At 45.8% G+C, this 12,210-nt stretch overlaps 3 protein-coding genes across 3 annotated transcripts; all 3 read left to right on the top strand.

Moving 5' to 3' along the window:
- Positions 1-71: 71 nt before the first annotated feature.
- N7509_002215 (aldehyde dehydrogenase family protein) lies at positions 72-1,967 on the top strand (the record flags this gene model as incomplete). The annotated part of the gene is made up of 7 exons (XM_056626852.1): positions 72-456; positions 510-591; positions 670-907; positions 973-1,118; positions 1,172-1,682; positions 1,867-1,907; positions 1,958-1,967. 7 exons carry the CDS (start codon positions 72-74, stop codon positions 1,965-1,967), a joined length of 1,413 nt encoding a protein of 470 aa, XP_056492647.1.
- A 2,601-nt stretch (positions 1,968-4,568) lies between these two features.
- Positions 4,569-5,626, top strand: N7509_002214 (NmrA/HSCARG family protein; the record flags this gene model as incomplete). Its single annotated transcript, XM_056626851.1, has 2 exons — positions 4,569-4,629; positions 4,677-5,626. The coding sequence occupies 2 exons, from the start codon at positions 4,569-4,571 to the stop codon at positions 5,624-5,626; spliced, it is 1,011 nt and encodes a 336-aa protein (XP_056492646.1).
- Positions 5,627-7,936: 2,310 nt separating this feature from the next.
- N7509_002213 (uncharacterized protein) lies at positions 7,937-9,181 on the top strand (the record flags this gene model as incomplete). Its single annotated transcript, XM_056626850.1, has 1 exon — positions 7,937-9,181. The coding sequence occupies one exon, from the start codon at positions 7,937-7,939 to the stop codon at positions 9,179-9,181; it is 1,245 nt and encodes a 414-aa protein (XP_056492645.1).
- Between the last annotated feature and the right edge of the window lie 3,029 nt (positions 9,182-12,210).

Genomic DNA, 12,210 nt, shown 5'->3' with positions numbered 1-12,210 from the left:
CCAAAGTTGTATTTATCTCTTTGAGCTTTCAGCTTTTGTTTCTAACTCGGACAACGCCTCGACGATCCAACATGTCTTCAACCAGCTACACTATTCCACCAGCCTCAGATATCACGAATTTATATATCAACGGCGAATACATCGAACCCAAGGCGGGAAAAACATATACTCTCTACAACCCAACCGACGACTCAGTTGTTTCCGACAGGATTCCTATCGCCGAAGAGGCCGATGTCGATGCTGCCGTCGATGCCGCCGAAAGCGCGTTCAATGGACCTTGGAGCCAGTTCACGGGTGCTCAGCGGTCGGCATGTTTGCGAAAACTAGCGGATCTTCTCGAAGAAGACGATCGATTGATCAAGTTACTCACACTTGATGCGCAAAGTACCGGGAATCCGGTCTCGATTATTCCGACTCGAGAAAAGACTTATATCTTGGGACATCTACTCTACTATGGTACGTACCAAATCAACTTCGATAATTAGGAAATCAGAAGCTGATCAAAATAGCTGGATGGACCGATAAGTTGCGAGGCGACTATTATCCGGCCGATGATGGTTTTGTCAAACTTGTTCGACAGGAACCTTTGGGGTATCCCCCTTTTCCATTTCTTACTCTCTGAAGAACAGATGCAAGAGTTAGAGTTGACCGAGGTTAACTAATAACTAGTGTTTGCGTTGGCATCAACCCGTTCAACGCCCCGATCGCGACTCTTTTTATGAAAGCCGCGCCTTGTCTAGCAACAGGAAACGTCTTGATCCTAAAACCGTCGGAACAAAGTCCACTTGGATCACTGGCCATCGCACCCCTATTTGAAGCCGCAGGTATTCCGAAGGGCGTGTTCCAGGTTCTTACTGGGGCCGGTGACACTGGCGCATTGCTAGCTAAGCATATGAGAGTTCGCAAGGTAGGAGTTTACTTCCACTTGCCAGTATTTTAGAGACATGCTAATTCTGAAATTAAATTTTACAGATAAGCTTCACTGGAAGTCTACCCACCGGAAAAAAGATCCAAATTGCAGCCGCGCAGAGTAACCTCAAACGCGTCACCCTGGAACTAGGTGGTAAAAGTCCAGCATTGGTCTTCGAGGATGCAGATCTCGAAAATGCGCTTACATGGTAAGTAAAGGGATAAGATGAAGACTTTTATGGTAATGTACTAACTTTTCCAGGACCGTAAATGCTATTCTCGCACGATCCGGACAGGTTTGCGTTGCAGCATCCCGAGTCTACGTCCAAAGATCCATCGCGAATGAATTTGTCGAAAAATACACAGAGCGCATGCGAGCAGCTGTTGATAAGATCGGAGACCCCTTAGATAAAGCAACCATGATGGGACCACTTGTTAACAAGACCGCACTCGAGAGAGTAAGCAAGATGATCGAGAGGGGAAAGAATGAAGCAGAGCTTGTTGTTGGTGGCGTGCGTCACGGAGAACAAGGCTGTTTTATCGAGCCGACGGTATTTCTGAACCCACAGAAGGGAGCCCGGATATACAGTGATGAGATATTCGGTCCCGTTGCTGTTGTTAAGACATTTGAGACAGAAGAAGAAGTTTTGAAGATGGCTAATGATACCGAGTACGGATTGATGTCGGGAGTTTTTACGAAGGATATTAATCGTGCCTTGCGTGTTTCTGCTAAGCTGGAATCTGGTGTTGTGGGAGTCAATTGTGTTAGCTATGTGAGTGACTTGGAAGTTCAAATTTCGTCCCTGTCAGTGTCGAGTCGTGCTAATACCTATCCCTCCAAAGATGAATGTTCAGGTTCCCTTCGGTGAAAGAAGCAATCCGGACTCGGAAGGGAATATGGGGAATATGTAAGATCTCTTCTTCCAATTTTATAAATTCATCTAACCGAGTGACTAGGCCTTGCGAGCATTTACAGAGCCAAAGACCGTGCTTATCAAGTGAGTTTACTCTGCTCTTTAGTGGAGACTAGCGCTAACGATATGTAAAGTATGAATTAAGGGGAAGATTTAGGACCTTTTGGATGGAAAAATCTTTGGCAGAGATAGCCAATTCAGGTTAATCAACGAATATTCTGTTTCCTGGACTTGATATTGTGATCAGGAGACTGATAGTAGGTGACTAATGAGGGAAAGTAGTGATATTGGTGGTGGGTGAGTGAGCGAAGCTATCTAGAGCAGGATGCCAAGGCACTTATGGCGCTCCATCAAGGCAACTGGTTGAGAAGTAGTTACCGATTTCAAGCAAAGACTTTGTGGCATAGGGAAGTATCTCAATATTATCTCAAATATCCATTCAGCTTTCAAATCCTCAAGTTCCTTGGTACCTACCTAGCCGTGTGCAATTACTGGTAGCTACCAAATCCCCCAATGCCAGGTTTGGTTTGGTTTACAGTACTGCCCTTTTGCATTCAACTCAGAATTGTACAAGGTGCCCATTCAAGGCTCGGATGATAACTCTATGATGGCCTTGGATTCAATAACGGGATTTCCCTGCTCCTGGCTGCGGCATATGTGACGGTCGCTTGTATGGCAATTTTGTCAACTCCATTCTCATTGACAGAATCGGACGAGTGAAGCTATTGGGTAAGTTAAGCACGCCTCGTTATATAAGAGGTTCCAAACATCAGGGCTAAGATTTAGTCATCGGAATCACTGGCTGTCTTATCAGCTTGGTATTCGAGGCCGCGTTGTCAGCAGGGTACATAGGAACCTCGAAATCATCTGGACTGGGCGCCGGGGTCTTCTTCCTCTTTCTTTATATCACTTTGTGAGTACAAGGCCCATGTTATAGCTCCTGTCAGTATACTAATGTAAGAAAAGTTATGGGTGCTGTATCGATGCCAGTACATACGTTTATTGTACAGAGATTATCCCAACCCGCATACGCTCTCGGGGAATGGCATGGCCGCTGGCAATTCTTTTCGCATCAACCATCGCTTATTTGATTCCGGCGCCAACTGCATTCGCTGAAGTTGGATAAAAATACTACCTTTTGTTTATCATTTTATCTGTCATCAACATACCGCTGATGTGGCTCTACTTGCCTGAAACCAAGGGCCTTGCGCTCGAGGAGATAGGTGAGAAATTTGGCGATGAAGTGGTTATTCATCTTGCTAGCCTTACCGTCGAACAAAAAAGAGGATATAAATAGTTATTATGGGACCCAGAAAAGAAACTAGCGAGGCTCATGTTTCATTGCAAACTTGGTCTTTCACGTCCTATTATGAATGGGTTAGGCATGAGGCTGAAACAGACAGATACATACTAGCTAAAGCTCACTGGCACCTCGCTTCCGTCATTTTCGCCCATCATAAAGAGAAGCAAGCAAAGAGCCCCTCTGCCGTAATGAGTCTCATTGCAAGTCCCCCTCCTCCATTCTTTGTCACTGCTCCACGTTTTTACATCAAGTACTTGGTAGTAGAGTGACTGTCCACAGGTTCTTTCTGTCCGGTCGCAAACCCGCTTTCTTTGTCGCAGGAATCTATATATCGTCACCCCGAGGCTGCCATTCAAGGCTTTACCTAACTATCAATTTCAAGTTCGCCAAACTCTGCTCCCAACAAGAAACATCTAGTTCATTTTGGCCTACTGTTTTATTTTTCCAGTTCTTGCTGAAATACCCCCGCTCTGTCAAGCAATTTTCCTAGACGAAATAATTCCCACGGAGTCACCAAAACTCAATCCATTTTCATTCGTTCAGTCAAGATATAATGCGAAAAACACCCATTTATTAGATCATCTTAACAAGGTCTTAGAAAATGGCATACCAGGAGGTTGCTCAACCAACGGATACCTGCAAGTTTCTCACAGGGTTCAATACAGACGGATCGATCTACTGGTACAAGGATTACGATTGTGGAAGCCCGTATTGCCTGGAATCGGATTACTATGAAGACTAAACGCCTCTTAAGTACCGGAGATATGATTATATACTCTTTTTGAAAGTTCGCATCCTTCAATTTAACGCTTTGAAAATGCCCAATGTACGTTCTACGTTGTATGGGTTCTATGGCAGAGGTGCATCCAATTGTATGGTACATACCGACTAATCTGAATTAGGAATTCCATGGTCCGATTAGCAAAGAGGGTCGTGCAATTAGCATTGCTCTGCCAGACCTTGAGACTACATCTTTGGGAGGCCTGTAATTTTTATTTTAAAGTAAACTTACCTATTTGGACATATATTCAGCTTCGACTCCCAACTTTTTGAGACATTCCAACAAGCGACCAAGGTGAAAAGATACCTCTGTAGATACTAGTCCCTCGTCATTACTCCGTTCCCACAGCGTTTCAGTATCTGTATACTGTATTGAACAATACCACAAAATAGTGTCCGTACCATGATTGAACGGTCATGTGGTCTAGAACAACTTAATTTTCGCAAGAGGCTGGGACAATCTAGAACATCAATCTAGAACTTCCCGTCGCATGTAGGAAGGGAGCAAAAGAGCTGCGTCAGCAATTTCGGATCTCATTCTGACGTCAGATACTAGGGTTTGACGGTAGTTATATACAACTATCCCCATTTCTCCCTTTCTAAATTGCTCTTTGAGTCACTATCTTCTAGTCACGAACAACTTACTGCCCAGGTACTTTAATATGAAGGGAACTGTATTGGTCATCGGCGGAACAGGTGCCCAGGGGTTACCCGTTGTCAAATGTGAGCCGAACGTGCCATCTCACAACAGCTACTAACATATTCGCAAGCTCTGGCCACTGACTCCAAATATAACGTCCGCGTCCTTACAAGAAGCGCCTCCTCAAAAGAGGCCAAGTACCTAGCAACACTTCCAGGTGTATCTATCTTTGAAGGAAACACTTACGACGAAGCAACTCTCCGCCAAGCGTTTAAAGAAACAACGCACGTGTTCGTCAACACTAATGGATTCGCCATCGGTGAAAAAGCAGAGATCTATTGGGGCATCAGGCTCTATGAGCTAGCTCGAGAATTTCAAGTCGAGCACTTCGTCTACGCAGGTCTGGAATACGGTTCTAAGCTTGGCAACTTCAATTCCAAGTACAGATGTGGTCATCTAGATGGGAAGGGCAAAGTCGTGGACTTCATTTCTGCCCAGCCGACGTGGCCTATGGCCTGGTCTGTTTTGACATCTTGCATGTATATGGAGGCTCTGTCGGAATTTCTGCGCCCGTTCCCTGATCCTGAAAATCCGGATACCTTGATTTTTGCGGCTCCGCTTGGGGAAGGAAGATGTCCTCTTATCTATTTGGATGATTATGGAGCATATGCGAGATGGATTTTCGATAACCAGGCTAAGAGCAATGGGGTCGAGTTGCACGTTGGGACTGAGGATATCCGTTGGGAGGATCTCGCCTCTACGTTTTCGCAAATCACCGGCCAAAAGGCAGTGTATAAGGATGTGAGTTTGGACGAGTATTTCAAGCTTAGCATCCTTGATCCGGATGCGATAGTTGGTCACTCTAGTGATCAAAATGACTCGACTTTACAAACTTATCGGCAGAACTTTTCGGGGTTTTGGAATACTTGGAAAGACAATTTGACTAAGAGGGACTATCAACTGTTGGATACAATTCTGCCGACGAGGGTGATGTCTGTAAAAGAGTGGATGGAAAAGACAGGTTATAGTGGAAAGTATGCGTCGCTGCTGAAGGATCGACGGGACGAAGCTCGGAAGTAGTCAGAAAACGGCTGGGTGGGAATTTGCACCTGGGTGGTATGATATACTTTGTCGTCGGCTCACACAACCTTGGAAGTAATTAACGAAATGGTGCTGTGACAATCCAGGAATATCAACCAGACGGCCCTATACAATACGACCGATCGTTGAGTTTGGCAAACATGCTTTTGCACTTTCTCTGCGCAAATGAACATGGAATTCTCATTTTTCAAACCCCCCCTTCCATCAGAAATTCCCGTATCTTCGAGAGACCAAAGTGATCATTCTCTGGCATTGCGTAAACCGCACCCTCCATTTCCCAACCAACCGTGCCCCTCTTAAGACCCAATTTCTCCCCTTCTTTCATGCACGAGTCAAAATCAATAATCACAGCCCTTCGTCCGTCAATCATAATATTCGACGGATTAAGATCATTGTGAACAAGTCCCAGAGGATGTTATATGTCGCACGCTATCCTCGATACCTTGCAGACAAAGACCTTTATCAAAGATCGCCACCTCCGAGTCTCTCATCCTCTGCAATAATGTCATGGGATACCTATCAAAATAAAGCCCTTTAACCCTTCCATTCTCGGGAATACAGTCAAGATATCGAGCGACGTTAGGGTGTGGATGTCTAACCACTCAGGTTCGCCTATATCTCGCGATTCCCATGTCATGTTAAGTTTCTCTCTGATATCAGCCGCGCGCTGGCGCTATCATCTATATAGAAGAATACGATGATTCTATCGGATGCAAAGAGACAGAGATCTACTTGAACGACAGTGGGACCTAGTTTAGTCAATACCTTTGAGGCCTCACGCTGCCAGAGCCTTGGGGATTTCCGTAGGCCGTAGAGAGCTCTTAGCAGCTTCCCGCAATAGCCAGACTGCTTAAATCCCTCAGGCATCTCCGTTATCCCTAGTCCATCCAGCAAGCTATTGAGGAAGGCGTTGACAGCATCAAACTGGTGCGTATCGAGGTTAAACGCAGCGATTAGAGCGTGAACGGCACGGGCTATAAGGGTAGCGAAGGTAGCTTAATATTTCTCCTCCGTAGAGAGCTTCTGGAGATCTCCTCGCACACAGATCCTTGCCTTCAGTTTCGCTAGGTATCCATCACTATCGAATTTATAGCTGAAGACCCATTTTAATGGGAGTGCTTGCACACTGCGTTCATTCGGACGCTTTGTAACCTAAAAAGTGCCCTTTCGTTCGATGGTCTTAACCTCGAGTCCACCAGCTGCTAGGAAGCTTTCGTTAAACGGGTGATTCATCATCTCTCGCCAGCTCTGTGGCTCTGGGGATAAGTCATCGCGGTGAGATTTCGTGTAGGAATGAGAGCTGTTGATTCCAGTAGCGAATGCAGCGAGTATACTCTCTTGGTTCTCATTGTCTTCTGTAAACGACGGACCTGTGAATCTCCTTTTCCGGCTATTACATTTGCCTTTTCGGTCTTGGCGTCCTAATACGCCGTGCACCCCGACCGCCTGACGTGAAGCCGCGACCTCGCCATCCTCGTTCTACGTTTTTCTTTCATAATCAAGTCTTGCATATCCAAGAGACCCGGATGACCTGCATACACTGCAATGATGCTGTATGGGTTCGTGGGTGTGGTCTCTAACCTGATGATCACACTGGTCTAATGGCGGTGTAGAATGATCATCACTAATCGGTCCGCTTGTGATCGATCCCAAAAATTACCCGGACCAAGGCCAATCAAATAGGGTGAAAAGCTGATCCACATCGTTTAACTGATCCATGCGAACAATTCCGTAACTCATATCCGGATAAGTTTGTCAGAAGCTTTGACCTGATGTTAGAAGCAATGGATCCAGTCAATTCTGTGCTAAAATAAATTCCACGAAAGGCCCGCAAATTAATACTCCTATTTTCCTCTCTACCCATATATTACATTTTGTTTAAAGGAGCAGTTTTACAGCATGATGATAGTTTCCCCTACTCCACAAAGCAACTTCTTGCAAGTTTATCTTGCTTGGTCGCATCACTGGGTCCGAGCACCTTTCGAAGAGACAAATGAAACATCATCCACCTTGAGGGTTGACGAGATATCAAACCTCTTTCAAGTCTCTAACCAAAGTCAACTTTTGGATACTGCATGCTTGTCCCGTGTGGTATCATCGTTTCGGCGACGATTCATGAGAGGGGAAATAACCCTTGGGGGTAGGCTTCCCCCTTCATGTGATGAAACAAACCTGCTTTCCGAGCGATACAATCCTCGTGTTGATTGTACTTGTGACGGTATATCGCCGTTTTCGTCCATTAAAGATGCAGATGTGATGAAAGTGAGAGCCTGTCGAGCTATCGAGAAAATGCTCCAAGCCTCGCAAGACGTAAATGAAAGGCACAATGAATGGAATGGACATGGCCTATTCACAGTTGAGAAACTGGAACGTGCAGTCGAGGAGCTTATCTCTTGTTCCGTGGACATCCAAGAAAGCCCGACGCTATGCTCTGGGGCCGATATCACATCTATCGTTCCAATCAAAGCACCAGATCGTCGACCAAGCCAATATTGCGACAGCACAATGGAATTGCATCAAGCTCTATTTCCAACTTTTGAAAAAGTCAAACTTTGCGCGGATGCAAAGTACTTCTATGCTATGGCCTGCGGTGTTAGTTTGGTTGATGAGGGCATTTTGCGTGCAATTGCTGATTCCGGAAATGATGTTATGATCGGCGATTACTGCGAAGCGGCCACTGATGAGATCCTCTTGCTATTACAGAAAACTGGGGCTGGAGCTGTGGCGTTTCTGAGGGTTTGCAATTTGGCAGGGATAATTCATGACTGGCATATGGATCTCCTGGTTGCAGCTCATCTTCAGTTCCGTGTCTTAGGCTATTACCGTAACCATGCTGTCCCCGTTTTACCTGAAGGACTATACGGCAGTCGAATGACCGAGTTGACCACTCATCGGCATATTGACATTGCCAATGCTGTTGGAGTAGTTGCAGCATCTTTGGCAACAGGACAACGAATCAACGAGGCTGAATACATGAAGCTGTCCTATGGATCTACCCTGATCAACGATCTGGTGGATTTAAGAAGCGATACGATGCGCAAACAAAGGGAGAACCCCATCCTTAGAGGCGTGAGGGGATCAACCTGTCAATATCTCAACAAGAAAATCTTCGATTGCTTAACTTTCGCCACAGAGCTCATTGAGACTAAACAACTACTTGCTATAGTAACAATGGCTTTTTGCAATTGGACTGTCATGGCTTCTCATCATAAACTATATGAGTTATACCACGAAACTTGTGAAAACACTGAAGTCAAAAAATGCAGCTACCATGGTCTTGAAGAGCAGTATGATAAGTTGGTTAAGGCTTTGCAGCCATATGGGTCACTGGGAGATGACGGCCCTCAATGGGCTAAGAAACGCATGGAGCTGGATGAGCTATACAGCATCAACCGTCAGTCAACAAGAACTCATTTCGCTTGGCTGGCCGATATGACAAGGATATTGCTAAATCCCTCCAATCTTCGGAGGATCGTTGACGTCGTACATTACTCTTGGATTGGTGATACTGGCCAGGTGGAATATTGCCCCTGATCAGGAAGAAGCTTTTGACAAAACGTACGATTGTACATGTCCGTTTATCAAAGACGTCGACGTTTTTGAATCTATAGATTATGATTGGTTTGTGTGGACCTAAGTAGAAAGGTTTATGAATCTATCAGCACATTGTTATAGAAAGGAACAGCTTGAGCTGATATTACTTATCGACCCTATAATATCAATAAGATATTTATCCACCCCCGCCAGTGGTTAACCGAGAACTTAAAATTTAAAGGGCTTGGAAGCCGCATTTCCCCTTGCACTATCACCTAGTCTTTATGTTACACAAATTTTGCCAAGGTAATTGTGGCATATTAGGGTATTTATCCAAAATAAGAATGCTTTTTTACAGAAAAATGCATTGCATGCCTTTCATTACTTGTGCCCTTGAACTTTCGCTTCCTTGTCTCCAATTTATTGCATGTGCGTGCTGTAATCGCTGCATTTCTTGAAAATCTAGATGACGAAAGTGGTCAATGAAGTTTACGCGTCCATGTGGGAGCGATGGTGTTTGTCCCGAAACTAGCTCGGGATATTCGCCGGCGGAACACCGGACTTGGAAGACTTGCAAATCCGCATACGTTATGTTGCATTGAAAGTCAACTGATGCAGAATGTAACAGATCAAGAGCGCTTTTGACCCGAGAAGACTGAGAGACGTAAGGAAATCCCGGTCAATTCTGTTGTGATATGAGGCTGAAGGTGCAAATCAAGAACAAGGCCGCACCAACGGAAATGATTCCCGAAGTGCCTAAACAAAGAACCAACATATCCGTCTTAATTATATACCTAGCCCGCTTTCGTAGCCATCACCGTGTCTGCTCTGGTTCACGACTCGCCCGACAAAGCCATCACGGCCATCGAGCCTCTGACAGGAAGAGATAACTATGTATTGTGATATGAGGCTTGTGCAGATCAGGAACAAAGCCGAACCATCGGAATTAATCCCGAAGTATCTATGCGAAGAACCAAGTTGATTGGAATCAATTTGATCTTCTCGCTGTATACATATAGCCTAATGTTTCCCTCAAAATAACTATGCAAGAAATATATCTCTGAACTACAACACTATGCAATCCGGAAACATCTCATGACCTCCTACCTCAAAGCCAGGCAGGTCTGGGGTGTGGTGTCGGGCGACCTCCAGCGTCCGAAGCACTTCACAAGCTTCTATCTCAGCCAATATATGGCGGCCGGGCTGGAGGGACGCAGGGCTATCGCCGTAATGTAGGAGACTGGGCTGCTTGATGTAGGTGTTCGGAGGCAAAGGATCAGCAGCCAAAGTGAAGGACGACTTCATTGGTGGCCAGACGTCTTCTATGGAGATTTTTGTAGTTTCCAGTTGACTGATCTCATCCGCGGAGGGCGCGGAGCGACGACGCCATTTTGCCCTGGCGAAAAAGTATTCAGATCCTCTTCGCAGGATTAGCTTCGTGTGGTCGAAGACGAGATTTTCGCCCTTTTTTATAAATGCTTGTCTCTGCTCGTGGATTTCCATATTGAAAACATAAGCCCCGAGTCTGAAGTCTGCTGTGTTTTCTGTGATACGGAGCTTTGAGAGGTTCGCCTTCCACGGCGGAGACAGAGATAGACTCTTTCAATCCTGACTAATTATATGGTCCACTATTCCATATATGGTTACCCCTTTATCTTAAGGGTCGTTTCAATATCTAACGGTCACCTGGAGACGGAACAAGCTGTACGCATGTATTATTACTAGTCCAGACTGACCGGTCTCATGGTCTATTTTCCAAATACAAACGTTTCCTAACTCTTCTTAAAGCCACAAGAATCCCTCTAAATCACCACAAATGGCGCGACAACGTGAATGCTCAGAAGCGAGAGATGGCTTTGTACGTAATAACGAGTAAAAAAAAAGGGGGGGGGGAAGAACTGACTATGTCACAAATGGCCAAGTTGGCAAATTGTACTATTATTTCAATATTAGAGGGCGATGGGATGCCGGATGCCTGAGGCATAACGGCCTCAACATGTCACTACTAGTAGTAGATAGCCAGCACTAACTAGTAGAGACATGAACACCATAAAACCAGTATTCTACCCAATTATATATTTGGTACCTATTAGGTACTTATCGCTGAGAGGCACCCTTGCAAAACCCCTGATTGTATTGCGCCTATGGAGTGTGGTAGGCTCATGATGTAAATTTTATAGTGGACTGGAGTGATAGCGGAGGAGGAACAAGGTATCTCATATTGAACACTCCACCTCCACTCTCCTGATGATCCCGATCCCCACTGTTCGACCCTACGAGACCCGATTTTTTAGATCAGCTTAAGTGGGTCCATCACCTAGTGTGACTAGTTTATGAGTGAGCTACGAGTAGACACGAGAGGAGCTCACACCCCGACTGTAACCCTACCCGATTCGGCCTCGGGTATCGGGCGTCATCAGTCACGATGCGGAACAGCACTGAGAGTCGACCGACACTGCTAGTGGTCTCAGGGGGATGGAGGTCTCTGCGGATCAGGATCGAGCTGACCACAGCTGCCAAAACCCCAGATAAAGTTCTCGCGAGATCGTCCTCCCCAAGTCACCAGGTTCGCGGATGCAAATCCTGGGCGATCCCAGTTGTCTTATGTCCCCACCACGAGGAACCGATCGAATGCGGATGGGATGGGATGGATGGGATGGGATTAACTAAAGGTTAAACGCAGCTAAACTCAGCCTAGCGAAGCCCCCCCAATCCACAGTAGCTCCGCTGGGAGAGCGCTCATTGATTCATCGATTGAGTTTTGGGGGGGGAAATGATGCAATGAGGATCCTCTTTGGATCCTCTTCAGCAGCCGACGACGTCACGGGTCCAAGAAGCTTCCGGGCTTCCATTCCACCACAGCTGGCACCTTTTGCACTTTCATCACTTCAACTTGACTTAAGTTCAAGTAAACTGGCACTGGCACTGGCTATGTCTTAAACCTTGATTCCCCCGCGCTTTTCTCTTCATCTACTGCTACTGCTGCTGCTACTCCACCACGACTCCATCCCTTCGCTGTTCCAGCCGTC

Source organism: Penicillium cosmopolitanum, assembly GCF_028827165.1.
Source record: "Penicillium cosmopolitanum strain IBT 29677 chromosome Unknown utg000004l:1.0-4361866.0:1.0-4365735.0, whole genome shotgun sequence".
In the NCBI taxonomy this organism is placed as follows: domain Eukaryota; kingdom Fungi; phylum Ascomycota; class Eurotiomycetes; order Eurotiales; family Aspergillaceae; genus Penicillium; species Penicillium cosmopolitanum.
Note: the sequence above shows the minus strand (reverse complement) of the source record. Positions and strands in the feature narration are given on the sequence as shown.